At 34.2% G+C, this 21,146-nt stretch overlaps 3 protein-coding genes across 5 annotated transcripts in view; 1 reads left to right on the forward strand and 2 right to left on the reverse strand.

Moving 5' to 3' along the window:
• LOC127873462 (uncharacterized) overlaps positions 1-21,146 on the forward strand; it is a 211,531-nt gene that overhangs the window by 45,322 nt on the left and 145,063 nt on the right. The window lies entirely within an intron of this gene.
• Positions 1-21,146, reverse strand: part of LOC127873452 (uncharacterized) — a 209,543-nt gene that overhangs the window by 19,113 nt on the left and 169,284 nt on the right. The window lies entirely within an intron of this gene.
• Positions 1-21,146, reverse strand: part of LOC127873458 (uncharacterized) — a 185,126-nt gene that overhangs the window by 6,771 nt on the left and 157,209 nt on the right. Inside the window, exons 1-2 of one of the 2 annotated variants that reach the window (XM_052417340.1) lie at positions 1,174-1,428; positions 752-1,036 (exon numbers count right to left, since the gene is read on the reverse strand). In XM_052417340.1, coding sequence (XP_052273300.1) covers positions 752-1,036; positions 1,174-1,201 — 313 coding nt within the window. In that variant the 5' untranslated portion in view covers positions 1,202-1,428. Of the gene's footprint in view, positions 1-751; positions 1,037-1,173; positions 1,429-21,146 lie in introns of those variants that run through there. The other variant, XM_052417339.1, reaches the window with a different exon arrangement.

Consider the following 21,146-nt stretch of genomic DNA (forward strand, 5'->3'; position numbering starts at 1 on the left):
TATAATAACCCGTTTTGCAATAAAATCATCACTTTTGTATTAATTAATTCAAATGGATTGGAAGAGTAAAAAGACAGTTTCAGGTGTTGTTTTTAAATAAAATTGTTTTAAAAAATGGACAAAATTGTGAGTTTATACTTAAAATGCATGGAGGGTGATAATTTTGAGATTTAATACGATAAGACAACACATAATGTGTATCGAAAGTGAGTTCAAACAATTTAGTACTAACGTAAAAATGCAATAATTTATGGAAAAACGTGTTGAAATGTCTTATTGCAATGTGAATTTTGTGTAACAGCCCGTTTCGCAATAAAATCATTACATATATACTTAATGTTAAATATTGATTTGAAACGGTATGAAGGAAGTTTTAATTGTCGTCTCTAACGTAAATATGATCGAACAAGGCTGAATGTTTATATAAAGTGATGTTCACCAATTTGGGAATTAAGTGAAGAATACCCAGAAGTGCATAATGTTTTTGCAAAACGGGTTTATTGCTCAACGGGTTGTTACAAAGCTTGTATGTGAAGGCAGTAGATTTAGCATGCCATATTATAAAATTGTCCTTATCACATACTATACCATCATAAAGATTCAATGAAGATTCACAAAACAATATAAAACATGTAAAACGCCCTCAATTTCATTATTCAGAAATCTAAGGAAAGATGTTAAGATAAAATTTGAATGTCGCTACATTGACCATTATCTTAATTATTGCCAATATATATTTAAAACATATCACCGAGTACGATCAAAGTGGCGCTGGCGTTGAAAACAAAGCCGTTTTTCTCCATGAAGCAAACAATAGTACTATTGTGATGGTGTTTGGTAATTGAGCCATTATGCGGCCTGTATTGTTTCACTTCATTTCTTGTGTCTGTTATTTGCTCAAAGTCCACGTTTTCAGAGCCAATCCACATTGCTAACATGCGTCCATCAGTGGAGCACGTGAAGTCCTCGCCTCGATGGACACACACACAGTGGCCACATTCTTGATTAGTGCAGGGAGGACCTACGCCTTTGTGCGCTGAAGTGTAAAAAGTGAAGTCAAAACATACGTATGCTGTTGAAAAGATAAGCAAACTATATTGTTATCGGTTAACTCACAAGGGATACAATGTAAAGTTGTACTTCAAATCGGCAATGGCTGGAAATGTAACATACCGGAAACTACTGTTGCGCTTATGTTCATAGGAAAATATCCATTGACGTATTCCAAAAAGAATGTTCTGTGGTTAGCAATTTTTATCGTAAAAATTATTTCCTCTTTATTTGAATCGTTGACAATTCCACCATATCGATTAGGCCACCATTGGTGTACTTGCTTCCAATCCTGAAAACCCACAGGAGGATAAAAAGCAATCTGGGCACTGTCTTCAGGCTGAGAGGGGTCGGACAGAATGTGAAGAAGACCTTCCGTGCGATCTGGAAGAGAACAAACTAGCATACTGTCACAGTGTGAGTGCGCGTGCGTGCGTGTGAGTGTGTGTGAATTGTACATGAATGCTAGACCAGATTATAGAACGCCCTTAGACTCACATTTGAACTTTTCTCATATCATATATCAAAAATAAACATAAACCTCGCACCATCTATGTTATAAATAAAAAGCAATTTATGGGATAAAGATTCAGTTGCATTACCATGTTACTAATAATGAGAAAAAAATCATGGAAAGTAGAACAAACGACAAAGACGCCTACAGTTTTAATTATAATTACCTTTTATTGTGAGGTAAACGCTGTTGGACTCTGTATTGCTGTATTTGAAGAAAACAGCTGAATTATTCCAGGTCTTGTTGACATTTCTAATCTCCATAAAGAAAGCTTTTCCGTTTTCAAATGATCGGATTGCTCCATGCATTTCCTTTTCGGCACTGTCTTTTCTAAATAAGATTTGCAATTTCAAGTTATCAATGTCCGTTACAAACGCGTGATAAAACGGGATTAACATCAGTGTAATATTCCCGCCGACAAACACTGGATTTCTCACTGATAAATATCCCAGTGCGTTTTCTGTTCTGGCAGGATTAATCAATAATAAAAACACTACACATGTACTTTGAATTGCATCACATTCCATAATTACACGTCGAATTATAGTCGTTGTGGCAAACATGCAATAGTTCAACCCACACTTTAAACGTGTAATGCAAATAACGAATGTTATAGTTGAATATAATGAAAATAATTCACACCACTCCATTCGACATAATCAATGCTATTGATCTTAACGAACGTTTGACGGCGAAAATAATTGTATGCAGGAAGATTATCGTATGATTGTTTCAAGTTGTCTCCACGTGCGTGTTTCAATTTAATACCAATCAACGTCATATGATATAATAATCAAAGCGCTGTAGGCACTGAAGGCATGGGGCTAGATTTAGTGTGCTTGGGAAGAAGTAGTGTCCGAATTTCTCCCTTTGTCCGAATTTATACGGATTGACCCTAGCGGTTGAGTGCAGAAGCTCAGAGACTGTAAGAAAAGACAATATTTGTGTATATACTACAGTGTACAAAGACGGTGGATGACTACACAATACTGGTGGTGTGAACGATAACCTTTTGTTCAACTCTACAGATCTGGTAGAGGTTCGTCTACATAGGCGGTGAAGATATACAACAGCAACAACATGACCGCAAAAAAACTGTTATTGTTGGCGTTAAATAAATCACTTTCAATAGCCTTATTATTACATAATTAACAGATCAGGGAAACACTCATACTTCCTTTGTAATGTGAAAACAAACGAAAATCCCCTTAATTGACTTACTCTGATAAAACACGTTGCACAGATTGTGAAATTTGTCTTATGTAGAACTTTTCGCGCTCGATTTGCGCGCTCGATATGCGCGCTCGATCTGCGCAGTGAAATACCATATCCGGTTACTTCGTCTATTTCCGTGCATATTTGTTGTCGTTTTTTTCATTTTCTTTTTTCTGGAATGTCTTGTTAACACAAAACAAAATAACAATATTTTAAAATATGTTTATAAATACCAAATATAATGTCTTCAAAAAATGTATCAGAAAAAATTCTTCTTAATGTCTATGTAAACACTCGTATCTTTTCGGCCGAGACCGTCAAGTGAGGAACTTATTCTCGCATGAATATGTAAACAATAAAAACTATGTCGTAGCCAATGCTCAGCAATTTTGCTTCAATAATATTTGTTGACACTTTTTATGACATTGTTATGTTATATAGTGATGTTCTGTATTTACAAAGCGGGTTATTGAGATCTTCGAATATTTAATTTTATTGCGCATGGATTAAGTGGTAAATCGGACTTTTGGGAATTTGGATTTTGGCAGCCAGCCAATTCGGATAGGCTCAGAAATTTGTATCATTACTATGGCCTTGGGGCTACGCCCCAGGCCAAAAACGGTTGCTATTAAGCGAGTGCCGTTGTATACAACAAGTAAAAAGCCAGTTGCTATGATACTATATTTTTCTGTGCTTACTCTTTTTCGAACTTCATGCCATAGGAAATAACGACACTGGTTTTTGTTTCATTTTTTAAACAAATTTATTCATGTTAACCTTTCCTTGATGGATCGGGCACAGAAGAAAACTACTCAAACAACGACAACCGTCGATAGGTAAATTAAAACAATCTGAATATCTGAATGGGCGTATTTTAAGATATGTTCAATGCTTGTACATAAAGCCTCCATAAGTATACCGGGCATATCTTGAGTAGAAAAAGGTATACACTCCGCTTTTCACAGTAATCCAAGTTAATCAAAACTCACCCACTTTAAATATACGATTCGCTACATTAAATTAGCAATCAAAAAATAATAATAATAACAACAATAATAATAATAATAATAATAATAATAATGATAATGATAATAATAATAATAATAATGACAATAATAAAATAAAAAAACTAATCAAAGTTAAAAACAAGTTTCTTTAAAAAGATAATTATAATGTATAAAAATAGTACAATTCAATGTAACATGTCTGGACAGAAAAAAACTTGTTTTGGTGTGAATTTGACAATTACTTTGGGTGTTGATAAATCATAATAAACGAGTTAAACATTACTTTCATAGCTTTTTTACAACCCGTTTTGTAATAAAAACCCGAATTGTAATAATTATTACAAAGTGGGTTGCGATGCATTATTACATTTCGGGTCGACAGTAACAACCCGTTTTGTAATAAAAACCCGAAATGTAATAAATGTTATCATGTCCATTAAATCATAGATACAGACATTTTTAGAAGTTATTGTCATGTTTAAATTAGTTTTAGAGTATGTATTGACTGTTCCCCCGACCTTTGTTCTTAAAGACTCCATCAACAAAACATGAATGTAATAATTTATTACAAAGTGGGTTGCGATGCATTATTACATTTCGGGTCGACAGTAACAACCCGTTTTGTAATAAAATCCCGAAATGTAATAAATTTTATCATGTCCATTAAATCCGAGATACAGACTTTTTTTAGAGGTTATTTTCATGTTTAAATTAGTTTTAGAGTAGGTATTGACTGTTCCCCCGACCTTTGTTCTTATAGACTCCATCAACAAATCATGAATGTAATAATTTATTACAAAGTGGGTTGCGATGCATTATTACATTTCGGGTCGACAGTAACAACCCGTTTTGTAATAAAAACCCGAATGTAATAAATTTTATCATGTCCATTAAATCAGAGATACAGACTTTTTTAGAAGTTGTTTTCATGTTTAAATTTGTTTTAGAGTAGGTATTGACTGTTCCCCCGACCTTTTGTTTTTATATACTCCATCAACAAATCATAAATGTAATAATTTATTACAAAGTGGGTTGCGATGCATTATTACATTTCGGGTCGACAGTAACAACCCATTTTGTAATAAAAACCCGAAATGTAATAAATTTTATCATGCCCATTAAATCAGAGATACAGACTTTTTTAGAAATTATTTTCATGTTTAAATTGGTTTTAGAGTAGGTATTGACTGTTCCCCCGACCTTTTGTTTTTATAGACTCCATCAACAAATCATGAATGTAATAATTTATTACAAAGTGGGTTGCGATGCATTATTACATTTCGGTTCGACAGTAACAACCCGTTTTGTAATAAAAACCCGAAATGTAATAAATTTTATCATGTCCATTAAATTTGAGATACATACTATTTTAGAAGTTATTTTAATGTTTAAAATAGTTTAAGAGTAGGTATTGAATGTTTCTCCGACCTTTGTTCTTATAGACTCCATCAAAAAATCATGAAGGTAAAAAAAAATATTACAAAGTGGATTGCGATGCATTATTACATTTCGGGTTGACAGTAACAACCCGTTTTGTAATAAAAACCCGAAATGTAATAAATTCTACCATATATTCGATAAAGTCCCAGATACAGTCTTGTATAAAGTTATTTTCAAGTTTAAAATAGTTTTAGAGTTGGTATTTACAATGCCCCAGACATTTGTTCTCATAGACCCAATAAACAAATCATGAAAGTAATAATTTATAAAAAAGTGGGTTGCGATGTATTATTTCATTTCGGGTGGACAGTAACAACCCGTTTTGTAATAAAAACCCGAAATGTTATCAATTGTACCATGTTCGATAAAGTCCCAGATACAGTCTTGTTTAAATTCATTTTCATGTTTAAATTAGTTTTATAGTAGGTATTGACACTGTTTAGAGTAGGTATTTAGAGTAGGTATTTAGGGTAGGTATTCCCCCGATCTTTGCTCTGTTAGACTGTATCAACAAATCATGAATGTAATAATTTATTACAAAGTGGGTTGCGATGCATTATTACATTTCGGGTCGACAGTAACAACCCGTTTTGTAATAAAAACCCGAATTGTAATAAATGTAACTAAGTCAGAAAAAGTCCGAGATACAGTCATTTTTGAAGTTATTTTCCAGTTAACATAAGTTTTAGAGAAGGTATTGACACTTCCCCCGACCTTTGTTATTGTAGACTCCATCAAAAAATCATGAATGTAAACAAAAATTATTACAAAGTAGGTTGCGATGCATTATTACATTTCGGGTTGACAGTAACAACCCGTTTTGTAATAAAAACTCGAAATGTAATAAATTCTACCATATTTGATAAACTCCCAGATACAGTCTTGTATAAAGTTATTATCAAGTTTAAATTAGTTTTAGAGTAGGTATTTACAATGCCCCAGACATTTGTTCCCATAGTCCCAATAAACAAATCTTGAAAGTAATTATTTATTACAAAGTGGGTTGCGACGCATTATTACATTTCGGGTCGACAGTAACAACCCGTTTTGTAATAAAAACCCGAAATGTTATCAATTGTACCATGTTCGATAAAGTCCCAGATACATTCTTGTTAAAATTCATTTTCATGTTTAAATTAGTTTTATAGTAGGTATTGACACTGTTTAGAGTAGGTATTTAGAGTAGGTATTTAGGGTAGGTATTTCCCCGATCTTTGTTCTTTTAGACTGTATCAACAAATCATGAATGTAATAATTTATAACAAAGTGGGTTGCGATGCATTATTATATTTCGGGTTTACAGTAACAACCCGTTTTGTAATAAAAACCCGAATTGTAATAAATGTAACTTAGTCAGAAAAAGTCCGAGATACAGTCATTTTTGAAGTTATTTTCCAGTTAACATAAGTTTTAGAGAAGGTATTGACGCTTCCCCCGACCTTTGTTATTGTAGACTCCATCAACAAATCATGAATGTACTATTTTTTTACAAAGTGGGTTGCGATGCATTATTACATTTCGGGTTGACAGTAACAACCCGTTTTGTAAAAAAAAAACGAATTGTTATAAATGTAACTGAGTCAGACAAGGTCCGAGATACATTCATTTTTGAAGTTATTTTCAAATTAACATAAGTTTTAGAGAAGGTATTGACAATTCCCCGACCTTTGTTCTTATAGACTCCATCAACAAATCATGAATGTACTAATTTCTTACAAAGTGGGTTGCGATGCATTATTAGATTTCGGGTTTACAGTAACAACCCGTTTTGTAATAAAACCCCAAAATGTTATACATTTGCCCATGTTGTATAAAGTCCGATATTGATGTTGATATGTTTTGAATTTATTTTCAAGTTTAAATACAATTTTGATTAGGAATTGACAATTTACCCGACCTTCGTTCTTGTAGACTCCATAACAAAATAATAAATGCAATAATCTATTGCAAAGTGGGTTGCGATGCCTTATTACATTTCGGGTTGACAGTAACAACCCGTTATGTAATAAAACCCCGAAATGTTATAAATTGTCTGATGTCCGATAAAGTCCGAGATATAGATTTGTTAGAATATTGTTTCATGTTTAAAAAAAAATTGAGTAGGAATTGACTATTCACCCGACCTTCGTTCTTATACATTTCATCAAACAAACATAAATGTAATAAATTATTACTTGGTGGGTTGCGATGCATTATTACATATCGGGATCACAGTAAAAGTTATTCAAACGATCTTCGAAAATATTTTCATATTTAAATATAGCGACTGACCAAATTATTTACGACGACATACATGCGTTTTCAATCTGACTTAATTCGTCGCTCATTGTGCGTATATTTGTAAAGCGTCTGTACTTTCAGTTTCTATTACGATGCGAAAAATAAAAATGTCTAAGAGAGGTAGAAAGACGTCCGCGATTGTTGCGCCAAAATATCAGTTGACAGTTACAAAGATATCAGTTATTATCAGTTTTTTTTATATTTTATTTAAAGTGTATATCATGGACAGTTTCAAGGTTTAAAGATGTTATGAAACATCAGTTTATTTTAGTTAATAATGATAGTTTAAAGTTTTATTGAATCAATACAAGTGTGCAGCTTCAACAGAAGTTAAGCAGCAATGACTTTAAGGAATGCACTTTTATAACTCATTTCACCCTATTTCAAGAATGAAATCCCCCTATTTTTCAAAATCAATGGGTGAAAACCCCATTTCCCAAATAATTACCTGGGGCACTGTATAAACCATAATATATACACGACAATAGCCTTATAATTCCTATGATAGCCTACGAATCTTCGACATAATTCTACGTCGAATACATAGTGTATACTAACTTCTAAAAGTGTAAACGTAATGTTCAAATCAAAGTTAGTAAATTGCTGTCTGTAATCAGCCAGTGCTCATTTTCTAAATATAAGTAAACACGTAAATGCACTATGGATACTTGTAGAACAAAATAATTAACCCGTTCTTACCTGTAAATTTACTTAAAACTTAAACAATCCTTGCCTTCATACGTTCTGCTCAATAAAACGGGACGTATTTGAGGACTTTGTACCTAAATCACTAGTTGCAATAATACAACTCCCAGCTATTGACTCTCCGCGTCGCTCGTATGTACTCATTAAAGCTCAGAGCATTCAAGAAAAACTACCTAACTCACCTGCTCGTTATCATTGTGTTTAGGTTACAATATACTAAATCAACGTACACACCAACACCCCGGCCAACGTACACACCAACACCCCGGTCAACGTACACATCAACACCCCGGCAAACGTACACATCAACACCCCGGCCAGCGTACACACCAACACCCCGGCCAGCGTACACACCAACACGCCGGCCAACGTACACACCAACACCCCGGCCAACGTACACATCAACAACCCGGCCAACGTACACACCAACACTCCGGTCAACGTACACACCAACACGCCGGCCAACGTACACACCAACACTCTGGCCAACGTACACACCAACACGCCGGCCAACGTACACACCAACACCCCGGCCAACGTACACACCAACACCCCGGCCAACGTACACACCAACACCCCGGTCAACGTACACACCAACACGCCGGCCAACGTACACACCAACACCCCGGCCAACGTACACCAACACGCCGGCCAACGTTCACACCAACACTCCAGCCAACGTACACACCAACACCCCGGCCAACGTACACACCCGATCAGTGGAATAAGTGTCAGGATATATGCAGAATCTGTTGTTTTTTCGAGTTATATTTTAGTGAATACAATTAATTTATTAACAAGTATGTTAGTTTTTGTTGTACAGCCCTTTTAAACGCTTTAGGACAGACCGACAGACAAACAAACAGACAGACAGACAGACAAGTTCACTCCTATATACCCCCCCCCCTAAACTTCGTTTGTGGGGGTATTATAAGTTCGTTTTATTTGTCTAATTTTCACATTCAACATGATTGAAGTGGACATACTAGTATATGAAAAAGCTCGTTATATATTTGAAGACAGATAAATTTGCCATCGATGTGGTTTTGTTGCTTAAAGGGATCTCTTCACGTTTTGGTAAATTGACAAAATTGAAACAAGTTGTTTCAGATTCGCACATTTTTGTTTAAGTTATGATATTTGTGAGGAATCAGTAATACTGAACATTTACCATGGTCTAATATAGCCATTATATGCATCTTTTGACGATTTAAAAACCTGAAAATTATAAAGCGTTGCAACGCGAAACGATTGAATAATTTGGAGAGTTCTGTTATTGTCGTTTAATTTTGTGAAACTACGAAGATTGTTTATATAAAGTTTAAAATACGTCACTCATACATACTTGGCAGGATGGCCGAGCGGTGTAAGTGGTTTTTACTCCAGGACTCCGGGGGTCACTGGTTCGAGCCCTGATGAGGGCTACATTTTTTCATTTTTTTAATGTTATTCTTGATTTTTTACTTGAGCTTTTTCGATCCAATGTTTACATTTATCATTATAAAGCATTTAATGACAAACTTCAAAACATGCCAAAATCTGTTAAAAGGCCATAGCATAACATAACATTTATTCGGCATTAAATAGCATATTGCAAAATCATAGCCTATACACAGTATGTATTTGAGATAGCAAAGACACGGTACATGTATCTGAGATGTACAACACAAAATGATGAATACAAATAGTGGGTAAAAAAACAAAGAAAAAACATGTCAAAATAATTCAAAGAATAGAATCAATAAGTCATTTACATAATGAATATATCATTTCGGTTGTGAATTTCATTTCCAAAAAAAAGTTCTCATTGTTTAAATGATCGATTATATTTTCAACGCTGGATACAAGTACAAATTTCAAAATTGTTCAATTACACAAACTTAGTTAAGTAACATTATTACGTAATGCTTATGCTTAAATTACAAAAAATAATGAGTAGATTTATTTAATCATTTAGCATTAAACATATGTTTGCTGTCTCTTTTATGTAGATTGAATATTCTAATTGATAATGATAACAAAACAATTACCTTTAGATTTTTCTAATTGATAATGATAACAATACAATTACATTTTCAAATTTTGAAAATCATACAAAAAAGTGATCTTCTTCATTACAAATAGTCAACATAATATAAAATAATTGCACAAGTTGATTACTTTTACTCTATCCAATACAGTCATTCGATCACCTTAATATGTTTAACAGTAGGCAAAAGGAAATAATAATCATAGTTAATACGATTCACTAATTATTGTATCTGTTTTAATAGACATACAAAAATGATGGCGTTAACAGCATATATTTTACACTACGTGTATTGTATAATACTAAATGTTCTTGGCGGCATGTTTTACAACTGCGTCATTCCGATATGAAACGTTAGTATCGGTATATTATAAAAGACCCACAGTTTCCACTACTGCGTCAAAAGTACCAAAACCATTTCATAAGAAACAGAATAGTATGTGAATAATTAAGTATAACTAATTAAGTATTATTTTTAATATTCTAGAATGCGTGTTCCACTGTGAATCATCTTAGCGAAACACAACGAATTAAAAAAATATTGTGGATAATAACTGTGAAAACACATTAATTCGTACAAAAAAATCAAATTAATTTATTTTTATGAATATAATATTTAATATGTATTATCTTACCCCGCCTGAGAAAATATGAGGCCTTTTCTTGTGTATAACGTTAATAAAACAGATACCTTCCCCTCATTGACTTCTCCATAGAGCATTAGTTATAGACTATATAACTTTTAAAAGGAATATTAATTTGAGTTATTCGAGTTCTATCCTTTGCGTATGCCATTTTTATTTAAAATTGAGTTAAATATATATAATAATGTTTATTTGACACTGACATATGTAGAAGACTAATGAATTGATCTTCCTGTTTGAGTAAGCTTAGCTACATAGCGGTTTACATACAATAGAAATGGGCCTTGCTCTGTAAAAAGGGGTTTAAAGCATGTGCGTAAAGTGCCGTCCCAGATAAGCCTGTGCAGTCCACACAGGCTAATAAGGGACGACACTTTGCGCCTTTATGATATTATTCGTTTCAAGAAAGTCTCTTCTTAGCAAATATCAAGTTTAGGCGGAAAGTGTCGTGCCTGATTAGCCTGTGCGGACTGCACATGCAAATCTTGGACAACACTTTACGCACATGCATTAAACCCCCTTTTCACATAGCGTGGCTCATATGTTTTATTGTACATATCGTACTGAAACAGACGCCATGACTACTAGACTGACTGTTTAAGTCTAGTGAAACATTACGTCGGGCCAGTGAACATTCAGTTATGTATACAGTCGGTCGCGTGCAAACTTCACATGTTACTCTTATCGTATAATTATACATGCTTGCATTATAAAAATAATTATGAACACTGATAATATTATTATCCTTGATTCAGCAAAAGCAGGGCCTTAATCAAACAAACATAGTTGTTAATTTTTACTAAGGTTAAGTTGAACAAAAAAACATATAAGGTTGTAAACATCAAAGTTGTAATACAACGATATTAATAAAATATTATTTAAAGCTATTGATTACACGACGTTGTCGCGAATCGACTAGCGAATAATTCTAATCGGTGCTACAAATTGATTATACGATCATTAATTGTTTAATTTTTGCATTGTTACGTTTTCCTTGACGTGAATTTAAAATGAGTTGCACACTGAAGGCATCTTTCAAACTTCCATTCTTAACGTAGTACTAATTGCCTGTTACTTTCAGATACATGCATTCGAGGTTACTGCTATGTTTTATTAACGTCGTTACTTGGTACACATAGAGCGTAAATTATAGTTTACAATTATGGCATGTAAATGTGTTTCATCATCCTGAGGTAAGTTAGCCAATTGCAATATAAAGGACCGACTTGTTCGTAAAATTGTTCACAAGTAGCCTACAGTATACCTACATTTCATTAAACACGGAGTACGCATACAATTACAACAGTGATTAAATCAAATAAGTCTCGCTCTGTGAAAAGGGGGTTTAATGCATGTGTGTAAATTTTCGTCCATTATTAGCCTGTGCAGTCTATACAGGCTAATAAGGGGCGACACCTTCCGCATGTATATTTTTAATTGAAGAAAGTCTCTTCATGGCAAAAATCCAGTATAGCCATTAAGAGTCGTCCTTGATTAACCGTTGCCGACTTCTAATAGCACAGAGTTGTGCAACCATTTTTTTGTATTAACTCCCTTGAACAACATTTTTTTGGGTAAACTCTGTTTATAAACAATTGTATTCAATAATATTGTTCAATTCTGGATACAAAATGTATAATGCATCAAGATTAAGTACCTTTTATTGTTTCAATTGTATATAAAATATTATAATATAAAGTAATAGGAACTTATCAATGTAGTATTACTAATTCATTCGTTTAATGAATAATCAGTATTTGACCGATGTTTACCTTTACCTTAAAGGAATTTAAAAAATCAAAAATTGTTGTTTCTGTAAAAATATCGAAACTGTTTAAAGCAGATAGTGCTGGACATAATTACACAATTTTAGCGATCTTATCTATTTCCACATTTGTTATTTGGCATTTGCAAAATCAAACAAAACATAATAAAAAACAGTTTAAAGTTATCGGTAGTCTTACTATGTTTTTGTCATTATTTAGATTTAGAATTTTTGTTGATTTTAAAAGATTGAATTACTCTCAATTTGTTGAATCATGGGGATTGTATGATATTATCGCCCCTGTTAATAATGAACTTGTTTTCGGGGCAGATAGTTTTGTTGAATTTTATGTTAAAAGATTTAAACAGTAATTGTATTACTTTTGAACATGATTGATGTCCCATTCAGCCAGGAAATGTTGAAACTCCTGGGAACTGTAATAGGTAACGCCATCAGAGACTAATCTCTCTGGTGCTGTTTAAAGTGATATTATGGGCATTTTTCACTTTTCAATTGAGCTGAAAAGAATTCACATGTCAAAAGAGTTAGTTAAAATGTGGTTACTTACCAATTATCTGCTACTCATCGTGCTACCATTTGTATATAAAAAAATATTTTATTTTCGATATTTTACATGACTCACCCAGTCCTATAAGCCAAAATGATCCGTAAAACAAAATTGTGTCTTTGTGTCGTATGAACGAATCTGCTCTAAAACTAAATTTAGGCTCACAGCGTACATGCATGATCAGTTGTCAAACGAAAGTACGGTTGATATACAAATGCATTATTTTTCTCTTTCCGGTATATTGTTTTAGTATGTTGATGCTGCATTAACAAATATAAGTGTACGAAGTGAAAACACCAAAAATAAACAACGGTTGCGATAGACACCTATAAACTGTTAGATGCCCATAATATCACTTTAATTTACCCAGTTTAAAGTATTTTTAGTAATAGTCACAGGCGAAAAGGTAGTCTTGACCATTAAATGTAAATACATCAGTGCCAACAGCCTTCCAAGGATAGAGAGGAAGTGGCTCTTTGATGATTGAATTTCTGGGATCCAAACAAATTGGGCAATTGAGAACTAACTGTGCTGAGATATGCGGCCAGAACATGTTTTTATAATATTTTTCAATAGTTGATAATTAAGGTGCTAAACGCATTGGACTGCGAACACAGTCACATTATTGATGTATATGCCTACTGTAATTGATTTTACCATCCATACAGTCAGTGGTTTAATGAATTTAAATTTCTTATTCATTTTTTGTTTGTTTTGGTATATGTTAATCACATATTTCTTGTCTGTATATAATAATAAATAGTTTAAATTTATTCAATTTAAACATCAACATGTGTCGTCTGCTGTACAGATTTTATACTTGATTGAACGCTTCATTTGTCTTTGTATATAACCCCCGCTAGAATGTACGGTAGTGTATGGAGTCGCTATCGACTTTTGTGTTTGAATAGGTTTACAGGTAGTGTACAAGGCGTGTAGTGCAATTAATGCTGATATTATATTTGCTGTTGTTCTTTTTCTTTCTATTTCAGGTTGACAGCGGCCATTTGGTGGCGTGTAGGACACCGGGGCTGTCATCCTGCGAGCAGAAAGGAGAATACTATTGTTTTTTCCGTAATGGATGTGTTATCTTTCTTTGTATATTGTATATGACATCATTTCTGTTTCATGGTCGTTCTGTATACAGTTATATAGAACGACTTACTAACTTTTCTTTTATCAATGGATTATTTATTTTTATCTAGTCTTTTAGTAATTATTAGCCTTCATGACATATGTCACATTTATCAGGCTGTGCTTGTTTTAGGGGCCTGAAGGGAGACAGTGGTTGTCCACCACGGTCTCGCGAAAGGTTCTTAAACCAGCCCCGCCGTAGACTACGGTTGTCAGCGGGCGGTTGGCAGCTTTTTCCGGATGAGGAGGCCCGAGCCTTGTTATCTGAGGGATCGCCGCCACCTGCTTGCGCTTCCTTTGTTTTTGCATTTTGTGTCTTTGATTGTTTTATTTTTTATAACATTTCATCTTTAGTTTTAAGGTGCGTGACATAATTCCAATTATATTATATAGTTTTATTATTTTATTAATCCATTGGTATACTAACATTGCCCGATACATTTACGGTTGGTGGAACTGTTTTGTTTAAAGACTGTAATATTTATTATACATGAGATATATGTGATTGTTTAACAACTGTGATATCTTATAACGTGCAAACGTGAAAAGACTAAAAAAATGCTTACGTGCGGACGTGAAAGACTGAATTTTTACTAGTGTTTTTAAATTCAATCATGCAGACGTTAAAGTCTGTTTTGTGTGTTTTTTTTGTTTTGTTTTCTAATATCCATGTAAAAGTCTATTCCGCCATTTTTTTGAATTAATTTAATGTCTTTTTATCGGGAAGTGGGCAGCTATACTTTCCAGCTACGTAATAAATAAAGTTTTATGAAAATAAAATGACCGACGTTAAAGTCGTCGTATTACGTCATGCAACTGTATAAACAGTCAGTTAGGTTAAATAATTTTAACACACTGCGGTAGTATATTTAATTATTACTTAACTTTATAATATAAGACGCGCATGTGTTCAATTTGTTCGCCCCATACATGTTGAGCCTTGCCAATAAAGCTCGATACTCGCCTTATACGAGAAAAAGGCGGCCAAAATGGAAAAAAACACGGCCAACATGGGAAAAGTTCGGCCAATACGAGATTCAGCAAATCAGAAAAACTCGGCCTTATATGAAAATCTACAATTTCGACAATTTTGGACGCCATTTTGAAGTTGTATGCTTAGTTTCGGTGCAAAAGTTAAACTCTTAAAAAATATAATATTGCAGTTTACCGAAAGGCTCGCGAAAACAATTAGTTGTTTCATACCTTTATTAGCTACAGCTTATTATGTTTTGAATATCATTTCCGGCTTCAGCAGACGACACAAAACAGCGAAAATTGTAAACACTTGCGATAATTTAACGAAACAGCGAAAAATCGTAAACACTTTAATAATCTAAGCAGCACAATGAACGACGAGGACATGATGCGCCTTTGGCCGATGACATGTTGACTATAGAATCTTAAGCTGTATAAGACGTGAACGAGATAGAACAAAAGCTATTACTTCATGAAGTTGAACTTGCTGTACCAAGGGAATTAGAAGATTTCCAGGCTCCGCCAGCGTCGGTACCAGACAGTGTCAATGAAATTGTGAAGAAAAATTCTGGCATCGGGCCAAGTACCAGTTTCGAACATTTTAAGGCGGTGGTATTAAACGATACATAAAATTTGTTTATGACAATAAAGCGCAGAACACAAAATACAAGACCAAAAAGTGATATGAAAATATTTATTAATATATTGGAATAAAACCCCAAAATGTAATTAAGTCTTCGATGTCCGATGAAGTCCGAGACAACAGTTATTTTCGAAGTGATTTTCAAGTTTAAACAAGCTTTAGAGTAGGTTTTTGACAATTCACGCGACATTTATTTCAACATATTTCATGAAATAGTAATAAATGTAACACATTATTACAAAGTGAGTTCCATTGCATTCATACCATCGCGTTTATTTTAATGAGTGGTTTTGTGATTTTAATTTTTTTAGTAATGAATTTTCCCATGCAAAATATCGTATATGTAGAACTCTTTTCAACAAGTTTAATGGTAGGTTTTGGCAATTTCCCCGAAGTTTGTGTTATAATTTAAGATAATGAATAACTATAAAGTGTGGTGAGACGCATGATTATAATTCGATTACAATTCGAGTTGACGAGCCAAATGAACATTTCAAATTTTATACAATAATTTAAAGTCTCTATAACGCTCAAAATCAACGAAAATTTCGTGAAGTATTTCGTAAAATAAAGTTAACACCTAAAAAATCAGTGTTCCTTATAGCAATAGCCACAATTTCAACGCTAGATGTGGTATGATAACATAGATTTTTGTAGATACAAAATGCTCGTTTTTATTTATTTGTGACCACAATAAATTCCATGTTAATTTTCTGCGAATATATCGATTGATACGACACACGAACACTAAAATGGTACCATGTTAAAACCATATTAAAAACGAGCATTTTGTATCCACAAACATCTATTTTACAAGACCACAATTTCGACAATGGCCATACGGAACAATGATTTTTAATTGTTAAGCTTTATTTTACGAAATATTGTACAAAACTGTCGTTGATTTTGAGTAGTAATGTTACTTTAACATAAAAAGGAACGAGAAAAAAAGGACAACGAAACAAACGCGGTTTTCTGTTGGTTTACCCTTTCACATCCAATAGTTGTTTTTAAATATTTTGTTCCAATGTTTACAATGGACGCTTGTCTTAGGAAAGGGTAATAAGCCTGTCAACCTCGTCACGGTCGAAAACCAAATGACATGTTGTTTTTTTGTTTTTTTTTTATAGGTTTTTTGCTTATTATATTTTATAAAAAATATCAATGTTTTACTCTCTAAATTTCTTTTAACTGCAACTGGTTAACTTAAATAAGTTACTTTCTTAACTCAAAACTAAGATATATACTTCTTTGAAATTTTAAATAAGACAAGTTGAAAACTGTTCTCTTTAAAATGACCACATTTTGTTTTGTTTCATTTTTTTGTTCAAAACAGTCTATAACAAGCATGCTAAACTCGTCATAGTCAAACCATCAATTTTTTTCATAAAGAGAGATTCTCATTTCTTTCCTTGAAATGATCGAGAAAAAAAGAAATTCTTGTTTTCCTTTTTAGTGAATGCCTCTTTGTTATGAAGAATGAAAAAGGTATCAACCAAATGTACCAAACTTTTGTTAAGATGGTGTTCAAATATGTTTCCTTGCCTGGTTTATATACTTGTAGTGTAAAGTTTGCAACTGGCATAGGTTTTTAAAAAGCATTTTAAGCAGACTTTTGTAATGTTTTATTTTATCAAATTAATTCATATGCGGCTTATGAAAATATGCATGTAAATAGGCTTGATATCTTGAAAAAATGTAGTTTGTGTCAATTCTAAACTTTCGAAAACATGATGGGAGTCACTCTTTAAAGATATCAAGCATAATCGTCTTTTGAACTTAATTTTTTGGGGAAAACGAACCCGCTATAATCCACGTTGTGAACTTGCGTAAAGCAGTACATGTCATGTATCCATCTAATAAACCGAGTCGCAGTCCAGGTTCCAATTTCTGAACGGAAAACGGACTGATGGACTAACGGGCGGCACATGTATAGTTCTCGCTCGTGCAATCGGTACGTAGGGGTGCGTCAGATAATATTGTGTTAAAATTGACACACTTGATTACTAGCAGAAGCTGTAACAACAAATTGTGGACGGATTGACGAACGGACGGCAGACGAAAACCGATCATCATAGTTCAAGAGCTAAACAAACGAGCTAAACATCTTCAAGCTTTTTATCAGTTGTGTATATGAGTGCGTGGTAAAGGTATATTTGAGGTTACTTTCTCTCCATCTGACGTGATAAAGATATATTTTAGGTTACTTTACATACATTTGACATTATAAAGATATGCTTGAGGTTACTTTACCTCCATTTACCGTGATAAATGAAAATATGAAATTACCTTACCTCCATCTGACGTCGATGACTTCAGTAATATGGAATTTTTACACCCATTATTGCTGCTTCTTCCTGTATTTGCGCGATGATTATCTGAGATATTAACTCTATGATTCTATATTCTCAAATCTTTTCTATAAAGAAGGAATGTAGTTGACAATTGTTAAAGGGGCCTTTTCACAGATTTTGGCATTTTTTAACTTATTCATTAAATGCTTTATTTCGATAAATGTAAACATTGGATCGTAAAAGCTCCAGTAAAAAATCAAGAATAAAATTAAACAAGAGTGCCAAACTGTCACAAGATACGCCCGTTCGAAGGTTTTGGACACCATGCTCAATGCTTGAAAGTGTCCTCAAGACCTAGTTATTGACCCGGCATGACCCATATTTGAACTTGACCTAGATATCACTTAGATGTAACATCTGACTAAATTTGGTGAAGATCAGATGAAAACTACTTCAATTAAAGAGCGGACAACATGCTTAATGCTTGAAATGCACTATGTGACCTCGTTTTTGACCCGGCATGACCCATGTTCGAACTTGACCTACATATCATCTAGACACAACTTCTGACCAAATTAGGTGAAGATCAGATGAAAACTACTTCAATTAGAGAGCGGACACCATGCTAAATGCTTGAAATGCACTAAGTAACCTCGTGACCTAGTTTTTGACCCGGCATGACCCATATTTGAACTTGACCTACATATCATCTAGACACAACTTCTGACCAAATTTGGTGAAGATCGGATGAATACAATTTGAATTAGAGTCCGGACAAAGTGGCGCCGTTGAAAATGCACTAATTGACCCTATGACCTAGTTTTTGACCCAGCATGACCCATATTCGAACTTGGCCTATATATCAACTAGATGCAACTGCTGACCAAGTTTGGTGAAGATCGGATGAATACAATTTGAAATAGAGTCCGGACAAAGTGGCCCCTTTGAAAATGCACTTATTGACCCTATGACCTAGTTTTTGACCCGGCATGACCCATATTCGAACTTGGCCTAGATATCAACTAGATACAACTGCTGACTTAGTTTGGTGAAGATCGGATGAATACAATTTGAAATAGAGTCCGGACAAAGTGGCCCCTTTGAAAATGCACTTATTGACCCTATGACCTAGTTTTTGACCCGGCATGACCCATATTCGAACTTGGCCTAGATATCAACTAGATGCAACTGCTGACCAAGTTTGGTGAAGATCGGATGAATACAATTTGAATTAGAGTCCGGACAAAGTGATGCCTTCCGCCCGCCGCCCGCCGCCCGCCGCCCGCCCGCCCGCCCGCCGCCAAGGGGTTTCACATAATACGTCCCGTATTTTATACGGGCGTATAAAAAAGGAAAAGAATATTGCCCGGACCAGGTTTCGAACCAGTGACCCCTGGAGTCCTGAAGTAAAAACGCTTTAACCTACTGAGCTATTCCGCCGAGTACATTTACGTGAAGTATTTTATACCTTATATAAGCAATCTTCGTAGTTTCACAAAATTTAACGACAAAAACAGAACTCTCCAAATTATTCAATCGTTTCGCGTTGCAACGCTTTATAATTTTTAGGTTTTAAAATCGTCAAAAGATGCATATAATGGCTATATTAGACCATGGTAAATGTTCAGTATTACTGTTTCCTCACAAATATCATAACTAAAACGAAAATTTGCGAATCTGAAACAACTTTTTTCAATTTTGTCAATTTACCAAAGCGTGAAAAGATCCCTTTAATAGTTTTATTTGATCGTTCGTCAAAAAGTTGTAATTCTGTTACTCTTGTATCTTTAATGCAATTGAGTAATTAAATAGTAATTAAAATGAATGCGTTTTAATTCCCTTTTATTATTGTTTAATTTGAGTTACAATGCTATGACGTTAAATTTTATTTACACTTAAATGTATTATGAATATTGCTGGGCCAAGTGTGAGGTTGAGCGCTCTATAACCGGGTTTAAACCCCCAATGCTTTGCATTGACCGTTCCAAGGCGGTGACCCCAGCTTTATTCATATTTTGTGTTTATGTTGGTTTGTATTGTGCTGTATTGTGCTGTTTTGTACTGTTTGGGCAATCGGTCACTTGCCTTAAATAAAGGACCTACTAATTGTTTTTAATGAAAATTCAATACTGCTCCAGCAGCTGGAGTTTCACTTCTTTATATTTCAAACCAACCAAGACCAACACTGTCCAATGTGAGCCAGGCTCTGTACCAACGCCCACCAGATTCACTCAACAGATTGCGGACTACAAGTATAAGTCCACTGTTTCTACCATATGTACGAATGAGTATTGCAACACTGAGTTCTCTGGGCCTATCTGAAGAAAAAGTTAGGACTTGACTTGGGCGAACGTAAATTTGAGGGTATCCATACTCTCTTACGATATCGGCGAACTGGTAACTAACCCTCTGCAATGTATACTGCTTTAATGGAGAAAGTCTTATTGTGTAATGAATGATTCTTCTAATCGCAAGATAAGGCAAATGAGAAATGCTCGTATTATTGGGCTGGTTAGATTCTCCCTCCTCCTCTGCATTGCTATAAGAATCCCCCTCCTCCACAGCATCATCAGTGGTGCAGTAATCCTGATTATCTCGTTTCTCATCATCCTCTTCTTGCGTTCCTATGCCAACTCCCTCGTCATAGATTGTTGAGTCTTGGCTCACCTCTTTATCTTCTGTATTTGCATCTAAATCAACCCTTTTGTCAAAATATTTTGAGTTTGGATCCTCCTCTTGATTTTCTTCAATTATATCTAAGCCACCAGCCTCGGCAAATGTATTTGTGTGAGGAAAGCTCACTTCATCTTCTATGTTGGTATTTAAACCACTACCTTCGTCATCTGTATTGCTGTTGGAACCATACTCTTCATCTCCCATGTT

This window comes from Dreissena polymorpha, chromosome 3 (assembly GCF_020536995.1).
Source record: "Dreissena polymorpha isolate Duluth1 chromosome 3, UMN_Dpol_1.0, whole genome shotgun sequence".
Classification (NCBI taxonomy): domain Eukaryota; kingdom Metazoa; phylum Mollusca; class Bivalvia; order Myida; family Dreissenidae; genus Dreissena; species Dreissena polymorpha.